This window comes from Daldinia decipiens, assembly GCF_022478715.1.
Source record: "Daldinia decipiens strain CBS 113046 unplaced genomic scaffold F4813scaffold_4, whole genome shotgun sequence".
Lineage (NCBI taxonomy): Eukaryota > Fungi > Ascomycota > Sordariomycetes > Xylariales > Hypoxylaceae > Daldinia > Daldinia decipiens.
The window spans coordinates 1,127,880-1,144,727 of record NW_026054547.1 but is presented as its reverse complement, the minus strand read 5'-3'; the positions used below and the strand labels follow the sequence as shown (position 1 = coordinate 1,144,727).

The 16,848-nt window shown below is 47.2% G+C and overlaps 4 protein-coding genes across 4 annotated transcripts; all 4 read left to right on the top strand.

Moving 5' to 3' along the window:
- The first annotated feature begins 1,344 nt into the window (after positions 1 to 1,344).
- Positions 1,345 to 5,962, top strand: F4813DRAFT_230191 (DNA-directed RNA polymerase I subunit RPA2). Its single transcript, XM_049239901.1, has 2 exons — positions 1,345 to 1,990; positions 2,057 to 5,962. Exons 1-2 carry the CDS (start codon positions 1,526 to 1,528, stop codon positions 5,315 to 5,317), a joined length of 3,726 nt encoding a protein of 1,241 aa, XP_049103430.1. The 5' UTR covers positions 1,345 to 1,525; the 3' UTR covers positions 5,318 to 5,962.
- A 296-nt stretch (positions 5,963 to 6,258) lies between these two features.
- On the top strand, positions 6,259 to 8,520 carry F4813DRAFT_399363 (Di-copper centre-containing protein; the record flags this gene model as incomplete). The annotated part of the gene is made up of 4 exons (XM_049248166.1): positions 6,259 to 6,556; positions 6,610 to 6,740; positions 6,819 to 7,085; positions 7,138 to 8,520. The coding sequence occupies 4 exons, from the start codon at positions 6,259 to 6,261 to the stop codon at positions 8,335 to 8,337; spliced, it is 1,896 nt and encodes a 631-aa protein (XP_049103429.1). The 3' UTR covers positions 8,338 to 8,520.
- A 2,720-nt stretch (positions 8,521 to 11,240) lies between these two features.
- F4813DRAFT_230130 (ammonium transporter) lies at positions 11,241 to 13,333 on the top strand. Its single transcript, XM_049239900.1, has 5 exons — positions 11,241 to 11,529; positions 11,596 to 11,660; positions 11,727 to 12,184; positions 12,257 to 12,559; positions 12,616 to 13,333. Exons 1-5 carry the CDS (start codon positions 11,410 to 11,412, stop codon positions 13,188 to 13,190), a joined length of 1,521 nt encoding a protein of 506 aa, XP_049103428.1. The 5' UTR covers positions 11,241 to 11,409; the 3' UTR covers positions 13,191 to 13,333.
- A 571-nt stretch (positions 13,334 to 13,904) lies between these two features.
- Positions 13,905 to 16,377, top strand: F4813DRAFT_385992 (uncharacterized protein; the record flags this gene model as incomplete). Its single annotated transcript, XM_049246348.1, has 2 exons — positions 13,905 to 14,512; positions 14,607 to 16,377. 2 exons carry the CDS (start codon positions 13,905 to 13,907, stop codon positions 16,375 to 16,377), a joined length of 2,379 nt encoding a protein of 792 aa, XP_049103427.1.
- Positions 16,378 to 16,848: the final 471 nt, after the last annotated feature.

Below are 16,848 nucleotides of genomic sequence, written 5' to 3'. Positions count from 1 at the left end.
TTGATGAAAATCGATGTGAGATTTGTCTACTATGTAGCAAGCCCACGGTTGATGGGTAGAATAGAATGCCGTAACAGAGGGTCGGAGATAGAAGGAAAAAAGGTAAGGGGCTTATTATGCCCTCTTCTGTAGTGGAGCACCGTAGGAAAACGGTAATCAGAGTTGCTCTACTCTGCTCTGCTCGCAGCTTTACGCCTCGAGGGGTTTCCCGGACTGCTACTCTGGCCGTCTCGGAAGACCCGTCACCTGCTCGGGCGGGTAAGGTATCCAAGTCGTTCCCCCACACTCAGCACCACCATCAGCAGCTAAGCTTATTGGGCTAATTATGCCTTACGTATTTCTTTTGCTGGACTGAGAAGCTCGCTCTGCCCAACACTATTCTATGAAGTTACCCCTCGCTCTTGAGACGTAGTCGTAGGATATCGAATAACTAGTTAGACCCGAATCAACTAGATTTCTTAGCACGATATCGATATCGTAGTAAATTCAGCTCTGGATAGCACGGTGCGAATAGGAAGCGTCGGTGGCGGCGGCCGGAGCACTGAACGGAGAACAGGTTGTTTGCAGCGAAAGAACCAAGTCGAAAATGGTAGGCTGCGATTTGAGGTCCCAGAAGCGGTCAGGTCTTCCAGGATGTAGGCAATAAACAGCTTCAAGCGAGGTCAGATGCAGCAGCCCAGAGGTAGGAGATGTATGTTAGGTAGCTGATAAAATAAAAGCCAGGACCCAGACTCCAAAGTTATGTACCCTACCAAATTCCACTAACTAGACGGATTCAGACTTAGACCAAGGCAGGCAGCCTGCGGGATGCAAGTATGCACGGCAGACAACTTAAGAGGTCGGTTGGGCTGCAAGACCGGTGCAAGATGACAACAGCCATGTACGTCGCACCTCGTGCTTCCTGATGAGATGAGTGGTCGAGAATTGACCAAGGTGAATAATAGTACAGGGCTATTGTGTTAGTTCCAGCATATAGCTTTCTTAACTCAGTTCAAGGTATAGCTATTGTAAGGGCAAGCTTAGCTCCCTACATATGAGATGGTAGGCAATTTGATAGAAACAGACAGAAATATACCTAGGTAGGTAGGTAGGTATTTATGTAGGTACATGTATGTTCGTAGATGTTAAGACTAAACCCAAAAAGAGCTACCCGTATACCTTTGTAAATGTGAAGTCGTAGTATAGGCACTGTGCAGTGATGACATTCGATACGTACCCCAATGCCGATATCCAGACGTTACTCCAAGGCCCACAGTGCCAAGCTCATCTGATAAGAACCTATCGATAGGGAATCAGGTGAAATATTTTGGCCGATAAGGATTTTTTTCTTTTCCGTTTGTTTTAGTAGTCTCAAAAACCGAGGGGTTGAGCTTGCTCAAGAAGACCTGACTACGCGCAAACCTTGGGCGCCAATCCTTCAGGACATTTTCAAGACATTTTACTGATCTTCTGCCTGTATTATATCTCCGTATGAAGCGAGACTTGAAGTTTGGTCGAAACACAGGGATATCCTTTACCTGCCACCATGGCGCCACAACCAACCAACACGAGCTGGGACCACGAGTATAACACTCTTCGCCGAGAGAAGCTTTTTAGGGATCCCCCGACAGATCGATCCGCGTATCCTTTGTTGCAGGAGGCTGTGAACCCACATATCGAGTCCTTCGATGCTCTCTTTGGCGACAATGGCTTGGTTGCGAAGGGACTGGCCGACATTGGCATAAGGCTGTTTCTGGATGGAGACGACCGCGCTCCGCCAACCGGGAAGAACAGGTTAAGGATCAAGTGCAAGGGAATACACCTCCAGAAATCGCAACTCCCGCCTACAAATAAGTTTGTGGTTAAAAACCGAGAGATCTTACCCGCGGAGTGTCGAGAACGACATGTATCATACCGAGGGAAGCTTTCCGCCACATTTGAGTACAGAATAAACGATGGCGATGCGAAGGAATTCACCCGAGAGATTGGCCAACTACCAATCATGGTAAAGGTAAGACTGCTAGGCTGCCATTATTATGTTTTCGTGAAAGTCATGATTTGCTAAGCTGTATTATAGTCGGCCTATTGCCATCTTAGAGATAACAGCCCGGCGCAATTGGTCGCACGTAAAGAGGAATCAGAAGAGCTGGGGGGTTATTTTGTTGTCAACGGCATCGAAAAGATTATACGACTTCTTCTGGTCAACCGAAGAAACTTCCCTCTAGCCATCAACCGTCCGAGTTTCACTGGCCGTGGTCCTGCCTACACTCCTTACGGTATCATACTTAGATCAGTGCGGCCGGATGAAACTTCCCAAACAAATGTTCTACATTATCTAGACGATGGCAATGTTACCTTTCGCTTCTCTTGGCGAAAGAACGAATATTTAGTCCCAGTTATGATGATTTTAAAAGCACTCATAGAGACGAACGACAGAGAGATTTTCGAAGGTCTAGTTGGAGCTCCGGGTTCAAAAGGTATCGAGAACACATTCCTCACAGATCGTGTTGAGCTCTTATTACGAACCTACAAGACCTATGGAATCTATACGATGGCACAGACTCGAGCGTATCTCGGAGAGAAATTCCGACCTGTTTTAGGAGTGCCCGATACTTTATCGCACTACGAGGTAGGTACCGAATTCTTACGACGAATCGTGTTGGTCCACTTAGGAAATATCAACGTAACGGAGCAGCAAGATTCAGACAAGTTTCGTATGCTATTATTTATGATCAGGAAGCTCTATGCTTTAGTTGCTGGAGACTGCTCGGTTGACAATCCTGATGCAGTTCAAAATCAGGAGATTCTCCTTGGTGGATTTTTATACGGCATGATCATTAAAGAACGGCTAGACGAATTGCTCTCCGTTGGACTCCGCGGTGCTCTACGAGAATATATGAGAAGGCACCCTGCAAGGTCATTTACCTCTGAAGAATTTTCGAAGGATTTTCCCATCAAGATATTCCAGAAGACCAACGAGAATGTCGGCAACGCTCTCGAATATTTCTTATCGACTGGCAATTTATCAAGCCCGTCCGGTCTAGATTTACAACAAGTATCAGGGTTTACTGTCGTTGCCGAGAAGCTCAACTTCCTTCGTTTTATCAGTCATTTTCGAATGGTACATCGAGGAAGTTTCTTCGCTCAGCTGAAGACTACGACGGTACGAAAGTTATTACCTGAGTCTTGGGGCTTCCTCTGCCCTGTTCATACTCCCGATGGTTCGCCCTGCGGTCTACTTAACCATCTTGCACATAAATGCAAGATCATGACTGGTTCTGTCAACACTTCAATGATCCCGCAGCTGGCCGCCGAGCTTGGCGTCGTTGACACTTCGTCTGCCGCGACAGATGAAAGTGTGGTCGTTATCTTAAATGGTAGGATCCTTGGTTGGTGCCACCCATCCGAGTCGCGCAGAATAGCGGACACTTTCCGATACTGGAAAGTTGAAGGCTCCCACGGAATCCCTGTGCACCTCGAAATCGGCCACGTACCATCGTCCAAGGGAGGTTCCTACCCTGGAATATACATGTCCTCTGAACCCGCTAGAATGGTAAGGCCAACCAAGTACCTCCCATTAGCGAAGGAAGACTTCGTAGGACCTTTAGAACAGCCATATATGTCTATTGCTTGCACGGAGCAAGAAGTTGTCTCAGGAGAATCGACACATGTTGAATTTGACCCTACGAATATTCTATCAATCTTAGCAAATATGACGCCTTTCTCAGACTTTAACCAGTCTCCAAGGAATATGTATCAGTGTCAGATGGGTAAGCAAACGATGGGCACTCCAGGGACGTCACTCGCATACCGTACAGACAACAAAATGTACCGCCTCCAGACTGGTCAGACACCTATTGTCAGATCTCCACTGCATAATGCGTACGGCTTCGACAATTTCCCCAACGGCACAAACGCAGTTGTCGCTGTGATATCCTATACTGGATATGATATGGACGATGCTATGATTCTAAATAAGTCGGCCCACGAACGAGGCTTTGGACATGGCACTATTTACAAGACTAAAAAGTACACGCTCAAGGAGGAAAGTCGTACAAGGTCAGTCAAAAATGTGACCAAAATGTTCGGCTTCGCTCCAGGCAGCGTCGTCAAGGCATGGACGCAAACCATGTTAGATGAAGACGGTCTCCCATATGTCGGACGAATGGTTCAAGAAGGTGATATCATCTTTGCTTATCACACCGTCTCCGCAGACTACAGTGGTAACTTAGTAAATCGAGATGGTGTTACTAAGTACGAGAAATACAAGGATTCGGAACAAGCGTTTATCGAAGAGGTACGACTAATCGGCAGTGAGCAAGGCAACGAGCCTGCTCAAACAATATCGGTCAAGTTCCGCGTTCCTCGGTCGCCCGTCATCGGCGATAAGTTCTCATCACGCCACGGTCAGAAAGGTGTCGCTTCGCAAAAATGGCCGGCTGTCGATATGCCCTTTTCAGAGTCCGGTATTCAACCCGATGTTATTATCAATCCCCACGCTTTCCCCTCTCGAATGACAATCGGTATGTTCGTCGAGTCGCTAGCAGGAAAGGCAGGCGCGCTTCATGGCCTCGCACAAGACTCAACTCCTTTCCGTTTCGATGAAGATAATACGGCCGCCGACTTTTTCGGGCATCAACTCATGAAGGCTGGTTACAATTATCACGGAAACGAGCCTATGTATTCTGGAATTACTGGGGAAGAATTAGCCGCAGATATCTACATTGGTGTCGTGTATTACCAGCGATTGCGTCACATGGTCAACGATAAGTACCAAGTAAGAACGACAGGACCGGTAGTCGCTACGACGGGTCAACCGATCAAAGGTAGAAAACGGGGTGGTGGTATTCGTGTTGGTGAAATGGAACGAGACGCTTTGTTAGCACACGGCACAGCCTTCCTTCTCCAAGACCGTCTTCTCAACTGCTCGGATTATACGCCATCATGGATTTGCCGGAGATGCGGCTCTTTCTTATCGGTACAGCCTACAGTCTCTCCTTTTGTAGGTAGGAAGAAAACAGTGAATAGCGTCCGATGCCGAAATTGCGCGACTCGCCTCGATCAGATCAAGGATGTCGACTTAACCCAACTAGCAGGTGAGATATGGGAAGATGGACAAGGGAACCAGTGGATCGGAGGTGAAGATACTACGAAGGTAGCAGTTCCCGGCGCTCTCAAGTACCTTGACGTGGAACTAGCAGCCATGGGAGTTAAGTTGAAGTACCGAGTCGACCCGAAAGATGCTCCGCGAAAGGGCCCGCTGTTACATGCGAAATGGGACGTAATTTCTACGGGAAAGAAAGCAAACGCCCTCCCACCCGTCGTTGCGGCCGCGTAGAGCCCGTGAAAGATGAATTCTAAAAGGTGTCAGTTGCATTAGATGGAGTTAAAAGGCTTCGGGTCTTCGGTTTCGGGTTTAAAATGGATAATTCCAGTTCGGTGGTGATACACAATGAAGTTCAATACAAATTTTCTATAAAAATTGTACATTGCTTTTCTCTTCTCTGGTGTCTTCAGATGGTTTTTTCAAGGACGGCGGTGAAGATTGCGAGAGGCAGCAATGTAAGTAACCGATGCTAGGACCAAACTAGTTTCAGAACGGCTAACCACCGTGTATCATATACCACATCTGCGCAAATGCCGTGCATCCTGCCGCCTTTTCGGGAGATGTTCTTGGCTATATGAATATTTCATAGAGGTTTTGATTACTTTGAAGATGCATGGGGAGGTACTGCTCGGAGAAAATAGTCATGGTCCAACCGAGCAGTCACCTGGGCAGTTTGTGTAAGAGGACGGTAGTCGGCAAAGAAGCAATCGCGAGATCGCATCGCGTCAGTTCGCTATTTCCCAAGTTTAGTCCGCACTAAAGGCAGGATGCAGGTGCCTAATATAAGCTATTACGACCCCTAAGAGGTATGTACATGTAGATACCTACCTACATACTTACAGAAATATGCATCCTTAATTTCTGCTGCGTATCTGAAAGTTTTAACTTCCTCCCGTTACAATGTCATTTTATTAATCAAAGCATCGTTCCGTCTTCATATTGTATGGAAAGCCCGCCCTAGCCTATGGCCCTTTAGTTTTACTCACATCTATTAGGGAGACAAGCTCATCCTATCTCGTTTTTTCACTACTCCCCCCCTGGCACCTACGGCAATATCTTTCATCCCAAATCACATGCGTCGTACTGTTTTGCCGCTCTATTTTGTGTGTCCTTTGTGATTCCCGGCTTCATCCGTACTTTCCCAGGCAGCTCTAATTACATGAGAGCCCGACATGTCGTCTGTTCATAAGATTTGCCTTGCCGTCACTCTACTGTTCTCTATAGTTGTTGCTAACGTCCAACCGGGGCAATACGACTATGGGTTTACCGCTGATCTTCGTTTGCGAAAACGGGCTCCGTCTCAGTCTTCTATCGTAACCGGCCCTCCTCGGTTCAATGGGGAAACGCAGTTGAGACAAGATATCCGAGATTTGCAAAATGACGAGGACAAATGGAACTTGTACCTCCTCGCCCTTAGCTGGATGCAATTCACCGACCAGGAGTCACAATTCTCGTGGTACCAGATCACAGGTACGCTTGCAAGAGACAAGACAATATTGGGTCTATATTCTAACTCTCTATAGGGATTCATGGAGCTCCTGCATTAACATGGGCAGATGTCAACCCGACGCCAGGAAATGAACACAGTGGGTATTGCACTCATGTGTCCATTCTGTTTCCTCCCTGGCATCGACCTTATCTTGCTCTATATGAGGTATATTGGAAAGATTCATTCCACTTTGATTATAAAGTCGTGATCTTCTAGAAAAACTGCTGACGTTGCTTGTACTAGCAAGTCTTGTACAACATTGTTCAATTTATTGCGTCGTTTTACCCACCAGAACTTCAAGACCGGTTCCAAAAAGCTGCAGATACCTTCCGGATCCCGTACTGGGATTGGGCTGCCGTCCCCCCGAACGGAGTCAGTGTCCTCCCTCTAAGTGTTGGTGCTTCGCCGACCATAAACGTGACCGGACCAAACGGTATTCAGAGTATTTCGAACCCTCTATTCAGCTACGTCTTTAGGCCATTTAATAGTTCGACTTTTCCGGATTTCCCTGTAGGTTTATTTCCCTTGAGAGTGAACATAGTATGCTAATAATTCTGCATAGTATAATACATGGCTCGAGACAAAGCGAGCACCGCGTCCGATTAATAGTGCAAATGCAACTTCAAATAATTCATTCGTAGCACACGCATTAGATGTCCATCTCCCAAGTTTCCAGCAGAGGTTATACAACTTATTCTCTAACTACCCCAACTATACAACCTTCAGCAACGAAGCTTGGATCCCTGGTCCTAACAATGGCACGTACGACTCCCTTGAATCTCTTCACGACGCAATCCACACAGTTGGAGGAGGTGTTTACGGGCATCTTGCTATCATAGCCTATTCCGGATTTGATCCACTCTTCTGGCTACATCATGCCAATATCGACAGGATCTTTACTATGTGGCAACACCTCTACAATGACACATATGTGGTCCCCCAGCCTGCTGTTTATTCTTCTCATACGACATCTCCTGGACAGGTAGAAAACGCTCAGACACCTCTCACACCATTCTTCTTCAACGAAACAGATTTCTGGACGGCTGACATGGTACGGGATCATGAAGTTTTCGGCTATACGTACCCCGAAGTAGCCAACAAGAATCGCTCAGAACTTGTGGCAACGATCAACAAGCTCTATGGGAAGTTTAGCCCGGCTTCTATATTCATGGGGTCGGACAGGAGTCTACGACATAGCAGCAGACATATAAAGCATCCAAGTCATCGAGGGTCGTATAAGGCAAATGGCATATCTTGGAACAGCCAGTCTTCCAGCAGGCCTCCCTTAAGCGCGGTTTTTAGGGGTGGCAAGTATCGCGAGTGGATTGCAAACATAAGGGTGAACAAACATGCTATGGGTGGTTCGTTTTCCATCCATCTCTTCCTAGGGGACGTCCCATCCGACCCATCATCATGGCCGGTAGCGCCCAACTTAGTAGGCACGCACGGAATCTTCGCTCATAAAAGCGTGCACAGCCGCGCCTCTGATCGGATGGTTACGGGGACAATACCCATGACTTCGGCCCTGATGCATATGGTAGCATCAGGTAAGGTATCAAGCTTGCATGCAGAAGACGCCGAGCCGTTCCTGAAGTCTCACCTCGAGGTACGAATATCACTTTCGAATGGCACGGTAGTCAATGCTCGCCATGTAGGCGGACTTGGCATCAACATTGTCAGCTCCTTGGTCAAGGCACCAGAGTCGGAGAATATGCTTTCGGAATGGGGCAAAATGGAAACACATTTTAATCTAGTTGGGTAAGGAAACGGGCTACTAGGCCACCTTACTTTAGCCAGTATTCGGAGGGTTTGTACAAAAAGAGTTGGTAATGTTGTATTTGGTCGATTTCCTATAGCACACTTGAAAACAAGTCTGATAGAAGACTTTGATGTAGTTCGACCATTAGGTAGCTATTTCGCTAGGTACTCTTAATAATTAATGAACGCCTGCACCCACTCAGAGGTCACCAAGATCGTGGATCTCAATACGTCTGAAAGATATAAGCGGATAATTGATGATTCCTAGGATGGACCCCCCAGGTAATTATACCTACTACCTATTGCGGTTATGTGCTTACTTGTGATTGGACGATGTGCTAGCGGGGTTATCCCGCTCACGATGAAGTCTACGGGCTACGGGCTACGGGGTACGGGCTACGGGATTCTTCTTCTTGGCCTTAATTCCTCTTATGTTTTAATCTAGCTAGGGTACCTCGATAAATTCATTGTAGTCGATATGGAAGATATACTAATGCCGTGTCGCGAAATATTTTATCGAGACCCGACAGTCGAGATGGCTGCTAGCTCATCTAGGCAAGTCAGACTTATGGTGCTTAGTGTAATGACACGTAGGTACGTAGTTGGCTTGAGTGTTTAGTAAGGGGCGCGCGTACATACGTCTAACCTACATAGGTTAGTTGATTGAAATATCTGCATACTCAATATAATTCAGGGGGATAGTGTTAGACTTTAAAGGCAACACTACTGCGAAGTCAAGGTATGTAAGATAATTCATTTCGCTCCGTGTTGTTTGTGAATAGCAACGGAAATTTTACCGAGTCTGAGAATAGCTCAGTGCTCGCAGCGCTGTATCACATTGCCCTTGTGCCGTTGTCTCACACCGACGAAACACTATGAGGGGGATGCATGCGGTACATATTCATGGCCCGCTATCCGGAGATTTATCATAAAAGGGATATTGAGACTTCGCGCCCAATGGAGTAGCTTGTGTTGGATTAAGTAGCCAGAGTCTCAATTCTGCAGATGATCTTTTACTTAGCTGGGTGGCTGAGCTTAGTTAAACGGCGGCATGAAGCCTCTGAAGAGGGAGCTACACCGAATAACAACATCGCTTCGGAGGTTGAATGATGTTTAAGACAGTCGACTAACTCTAGAATGCACTAATAAACAACACTAAGTACCGCCCAATTGGAATAAGCTAACCTGAGTTAAATGGTTCATGAAGCATTAGCCTTATCAATACCAAGATCTGCGAGGCCTCTGTTAGACATAACATACATAGACCATTGGTATCCGACCTTCCCGATGCGGGGGTGGGGAGATTCGGAGTAGATGTACCAGGGGGACTTGGAAACACGATGGCTGACCGTTGGCCGAGGCAGAGGCAGCTGACACGGCTTGTTCTTCGCATCAGGCCTTCTGCAACTTTACGTAGTTACGGTAGGAATGCTACGTTTCGCCTTGCGATGCGAGATAAGGCAGGCTCTATACATAGGTAGGTAGGTATGTTAGGTAGGTAGTTTGTTAAGAATATTGAATGATGGCTTACATGTAAAATCACTTGATGCACTTTTATATATATATATATATATATAGTTTAACAGGTACTGTTGGAAGGTGCGATGCTTAAACGCATATATAAGATTTCTCACCACTGAAGTGGGGTATTAAAATTCCTTTCTAATACAACATCCTTTTGACCACCAATATTATTCCACAGTACCTAAGGAACAATAACAAGAGGACCCGGAAACCGAAAACTTCCTACTTCTGGGGTACAGCTGCGATAGCAATCCACTTTATCATAAACCTTATCGTTTGTACCAGACTCGACATACCTACTCGAGATGGAATGAGCCAAGTCTAAATCCCCCTGCCCATCTGCCCACCTGCCCACCTATGTACATTAGGTAGGTACATATGTACTTCCCCAAGCCCCTGGGAACTCTTTCCCCACTTGCACCCCACCAGCGAGCCTTACGTACTTCGTAGTACATACCCAATACCAATAGTAGGCCGATTGGTGTGAACCCTGCTCTTTGCTTATCTTTGTTTTCTTACTTGTTTTGCTGTGTAATATCGTAATATCGTAATATCGATCATCTGCTTGGGCGTCCAACTGCTTCATCGTCTACTATGTATCCAAAAAATTACAAACCCAAGTCTCTCTAATAGGACACCTAGGTGACGAATCTCACACCAGAGAATGGGATCGAGGGCGTTGCCACCACTGAGTTCAGCTTGCTGCTGCCGTATGCTGCTCATACATATTAATATTGGATATGTAGTGTCACGGCCGGCTAGCCTATATCTCGCGCCCAACGTTCGATTACATAGAACAAGAGCAGGCTAGATATGTACGTAATCTTGCCGGACATGTCGGAATCCCTGCTTATATCGAATAGCTGGCTATTGCTGCTATTGCTTAGCTTATACACATGTACATACTATGTACGAACAGGCTAGTTACTGCCACAGTATGTAAGTCACCGATCTGAAGCGGGCACAGATCATGCAACCTGCAGGTCATGCCCTTGCCTGAGTGGCTGTTCCTAATCTCCCATCTGGTATGGGATACCTATCATCAGACACCCGTGTATGTATGTACATGCTATGCTGTACATACCTACCTACGTACGACAAGGGACTGCTATCAATAAAAAATGATTTCCCACCGGCCGAGACCGCCAGTTCACAAGCCTCAATTCTTGTTCCTTTTGGAGTTATCCGTAAGGCATCCCCTGCTTCAATTTGACATGCTTCGATTTGACATGTTTGATAAGCGTATCGATTGACTCGAACGAGAGTGAATGTTTGTCTTTGAACTTTTGTCTTTGAATTGCTTCTTATTTCGACTACGAAGGGTTAGGGGTTTGCATTAACCTCGTCTTGGCCCCGTCAAATCACGGCTGAACTTGACGTACTTGATCTAGTCCTCGCCTCGACCTCGCCTCGACTGCAAGTTCCCGACGGCATCCATCCAACTTGTTCACACTCTTTTGAACCTTTTCACTCCTTATGTGTAATACTGATAGTCATTTCGATCATCTCGTTCTAGTCAACTCCCGAGACCCTCGTTGGGCTACGTGACAAAATGGTCGTACTCAATGGCATCGATCTTGACGCATTGGGCTATATCATTAAAGTACCCTATAATGGTTCTGGTCCTACTGGCGGAGATTCCCTAACGGAGGACTTGAATATATGGTACGAGGTGAGTAAATGAACTCGCCGCGTCTCCTTTTCCGGCATTTGACCTCTAATACGCGAGCGAGCATAGAGCGGTGATATCGCGTGGATGATAACGTCCACAGCTCTCGTGCTGCTTATGATTCCGGGAGTTGGGTAAGTAAACCGCGCTACAGCCAACCTATATCCGCCACGGGCGTTCGTTAGCTTACAATCCTAAAGCTTCTTCTATTCTGGTCTTGCTCGACGTAAATCTGCCTTATCACTAATATGGCTCTCCGTCATGGCAACGGCCGTCACTACCTTTCAGTGGTTCTTCTGGGGCTACTCGTTGACATTCTCGCACACGGCATCTGCTTACATTGGAGATTTGTCCAACTTCGGGTTTAAAAATGTGTTGGCCCAGCCGTCAGTCGGCTCTGCGAAGGTCCCGGACTTGCTCTTCGCCGTCTACCAGGGCATGTTCGCGGCCATCACCGTGGCGCTCGCGACTGGCGCTGTTGCTGAAAGGGGGCGGATGCTGCCGTGCGTCATATTCATGTTTATCTGGACCACGATCATATACGATCCTATCGCTTGCTGGACTTGGAACCCGGCTGGATGGTCGAATAAGATGGGAGGCCTCGATTTTGCTGGCGGTACACCGGTCCATATCGCCTCCGGAACAGCTGCGCTTGCATGTTAGTCTACACCATCGACTATACTTCATTTGGGAGTTTCTACGTTCTTATTGCTGACATGTGGGTTTGTAGATTCGATGATGCTTGGAAAGCGACGAGGTCACGGAACGCACGAACTGAACTACCGACCACACAATGTTACTCACATAGTCATCGGAACGGTCTTTCTATGGGTCGGTTGGTTTGGTTTCAACGCCGGTAGCGCACTGTCTGCCAACTTGCGTGCCGTCATGGCCGCGGTGGTAACAAACCTAGCGGCTTGTGTCGGCGGCGTTACATGGTGTGTGCTTGATTACAGGCTAGAGGGCAAGTGGTCGACGGTGGGCTTCTGCTCCGGGGTTGTTGCGGGTCTTGTGGCGATCACACCGGGTTCAGGTTAGTTATTAATTTGCATAACTATGTATTGCGAAGATACCTCTAACCCTTTAAAGGTTTCGTTCCCGCCTGGGCCGCAGTTATTTACGGAATTCTCGGGGCCGGCTTTGCCAACTACGCTACTAAGCTCAAGTTTGTCCTGCGGATCGACGACGCCTTGGATATTTTTGCCGTGCATGCTGTTGGCGGTTTCGTAGGAAATATTTGCACGGGTTTCTTCGCCGCCGACTACATCGCTCACCTCGATGGCTACACACAAATTCAGGGCGGCTGGATAAATCACCACTGGATCCAGCTGGCATACCAACTAGCCGATTCCATCTGCGGAGGTTGCTACTCGTTCGCCGGCACATGTATAATTTGCTTCGTCTTGAACCTGATCCCGGGTCTCCAACTACGAACAACCGAGAACGCCGAAATATTAGGTATCGACGACGCGGAGATCGGTGAATTTGCATACGACTACGTGGAGATTACTCGGGAGTTGTTAAACGATATTGAAGGAGAAGCAAATAGCCGGTACTCTGCAGACGCCGGGACTTCCTTCGACCCTCGAGAGAAAAACAGCATTCCCCTGATGGATCCGCGTATGTACGCTGGACAGCAGTCGCAGTCACCTATACCATCATAAGGGGCTTGGTTTGTACGATGAGATCTTGGGTTTACTATGTATTTGGGACTACGTGTATGGAAAAACTAGGGTATTGACTGGCGACTAATGTCTCGCTCGCTCATGTAGTTTCTAGGGAGGCGTTGTGGAATTCAATGCAATGTGTGCGTAGAACGGTTGATTACATATATACCCCTGATATCAGTATTTACATAGTAGCTTACATTCGCTTGCTCCATGTCGACTGTGGTGGGTATGGAAATACTTAATAAGTCTAAGACATACATAATTTTCTCATGTAGTTGAAATGTGGAAAATCATGATGATCAGAAGCCCGAGTCTTACATATGGTCCGCCTACGAAATATGGAGGTACATGCCTCTGGGAATTAATGATACATGTGGGGTACTTGATTTCACGAATAGTTAGCTCGTTAAAGTGGGTATATTATATGTACCTAATGTGTCTAAATACGCAACTGAGGGGCGTACTAAGCAAATCAAGGGATTTTAGCTTTGCCTTTCAATTGCATCTTGAATTTACCAATCAACAAACTTAAGACAGTCAATCAGTGATTACATGTATGCGCCTAGTAGCTGATGCCTACCGGATGAATTTGTCGAGTTGCAGCAAGTACAAATCCGGTGAAGCACTCAACACTCATAAAATGCGTCTTCTTACGTGGAACACCGAAACGGACCTCAACAATACTCCGTTTTTCTTCCCGTCAACTCGATGGAGAACCAGCTAGAGGAAAAGGTCGCATTCTTTGAACGCCTCGAAGCATATACGAATGATGACGATGATGATGGAGAGGATGATATCTTGGGCGCTGATGAGGAGGCATACAGGCAGAAAACCAAAGCCTTTTACTCCGTTGCGCCAACCACTTCCAAGAATGGTTCACCTACTGCGCTAAGGGGAGTCGGTGCTGCTCCTATGGAATTGGCGTCAGACCCTATTCATAGCAATAGCGATCCCGATGTAGAAATCATTGCTGTTACTCCCCGATGTAATGAGCCAAGAACCGGCGGTCTAAGCCTACAGGCAAGCATCTCTGTTAGTAACAAGACTGTGCCTGAGACTGCATCTGCAGCTGCTAGACAGCCACCGCGTCGCACAACACGTTCTATGCGCTCAAGTCTTCTCACCATACATTCTAGCCCTAAAAGTGATCCTTCACCCTCTGTTAGGATGGGAAAACGCAAGAAGGAAGCACCCCTGAAACTGGCCCCTGAGGCACGCCGAATTTTCAAAGACCTCTTATTTTTTTACATCCCTAATGACGATATCAACCCGGCGCGCAGATTGCAGATCAGGAAAGCTCGGGAACATGGTGCTACGTAAGTATCCGTTCTAATAGACCTATCCCGGCGGTTAGAAGCAAGTATCCGAAATAATCACACACGGGTCGGCTAACTGAATATCATCATATAGGTGGTGCAGGAAGCTAGACGAAGCGACTCATATAATTGTCGATAAAAAGCTTACCTATACGGATATAGAGAGGCAGCTGCAAGATGACCCCAGGTGGTCAGAAAAGGTGCTTGTCAATGAAAATTACCCCATTGACTGCCTTAAGCACCGCATAATTGCAAATCCTAACCAGAGCCAATATAAGGTTTCTGGGACCCCAACGCCTGCTGAGAAACCAGCAGACAAAACAGAACTGTCACGTTTAGACAATGATGATGCCTCGCTCGAGTTAAAGCCAAGCCGCAGGAAGTCGGCGAGACGATATCGTTCGCCTGTGTTAAGCACCCAGTCGTATAGCCAGAGCTCTTCTCAGAGAAGTGCTGCCTTGATTTCATCTTCCAAGAGGCAACGAAATAAAAGCGCCACAGGTAATGCCCAACCAGCGCATGCACAAAATGAGGCACCACCTTCAAAGCAGGCAATTGAGACTGGTGTGGATGATGAACTCACACAGTGTATATCTGAGATGAAAGCCACGGGTAATAGCGACCTATTTAGTGATTCGTTAATGGATAACGATGATCCTGCTGGGCCGCCATTAACAGATGAAGTTGAGGTTCTCTCAGACTCTAGCAGCTCGGATGATAGGAGACCGTGGAAAAGGAGAACCAGGAGCAGCACTGGCCATTCTAAGGGCAAAAACCCTTGGCAAGAAAAATTCATTTGCATGAAGGGCGGGACTAAGGACCATACGGACAGTAATCCCAACGCGGAGACGATCAAGGTTCTCCAGGAGATGCTAGATCAGCATACTCTTACCGGTGATAATTTCCGTATTAGAGCTTATAGGTTAGCTATCGCAACCTTACGAATGCAATCAAAGAAGATAAGTACCGCTGAAGAAGCACGCGGCCTGCCTAATATTGGTCGAATTGCAGACAAGATCGAGGAGATTGTCACTACGAACCGACTAAGACAACTCGAGTATGCGCTTGATGACCCTCGAAGGAAGATCATAGGCTTGTTTCTACAGATCTATGGCGTAGGCCAGATTCAGGCTCACAAGTGGGTTGCCCAAGGCTTTCGGACGCTAGACGACCTAAAGAACAAAGCCGATCTGAATACCAACCAGAAAATCGGGTTAGAACACTTTGACGATTTGAATACCCGAATTCCACGACGGGAGGTGGAGGCTTTAGCTGATTGTGTTAAAGACACAGCCGCGGCCATTGATCGCAACGTAGAGTTGATTATCGGAGGCAGCTATCGGCGGGGAGCTGATAGTTCCGGCGATATTGACCTGATCGTGACCAAAAAGGGCACGTCTTCTACAAGCCAATTAGCTCCGTTTCTGAACCAGCTAGTCGATACATTGTCCCGCGAAGGCTTTTTGACTGTTGCGCTTGCCGCTCATCATGGTAACGGCGACGATACCGACGGTGGTAGTAAATGGCACGGTTGCTGTGTGCTGCCAGAGAGTGCGTTCCCTGGTCCTCAAAGTGAATATCGCCCTATATGGAGACGTATAGACATTCTACTTGTGCCCCGGACCGAGCTCGGCGCAGCACTTATCTACTTCACCGGAAACGACATATTCAATAGGTCAATACGGCTGTTGGCACAGAAGAAGGGCATGCGGCTAAACCAGAGAGGGTTGTTTGGGAATGTCCCACGAGGACAGGGGAATACTAAGGTGAACGAAGGAACGCTGCTCGAGGGGCGAGACGAGAAGAAGATCTTCGAGATCCTTGGCGTTCGCTGGAGAGAACCGCACGAGAGGTGGTGTGGTTAGTTGAGTTGGTGATGAATCGCACTGGTATTTTTCTAAATAAGTGTTGATAATGGTAATGTCTTACTTAGACTATACCCAGATGTTTCTAAGTTAGTAGCTATCTAATTTTATACTTCTCGGTGAATAGTCATTATTCATATATTCACATACCCTCATACACTCATACATATAAGACTATGCGGCTCTGTCTTGGAAAGTAAGCCCGGACTGTAATTAGTCCCGTTACCTTCAATACCTACGCACTGCTGATTCGGCAAGCACCGAATTATGACAACTTCGCGCCTTTCTCAAGCCCAGCGGGGATCAAAGAAGCTGCATAAGAGCAACGAGTCCTGGCCAATAGGAAGGGCGCCATTACACACGTTCTTGTACGAGGCTCAAGGTAGCACCGTCCTGCGCCATCGTAGTTACCTTTGCTTATTGGAGCGTCTGCACCGACTATCGATTTGACCTTCCGTTCTCGATGCCAGG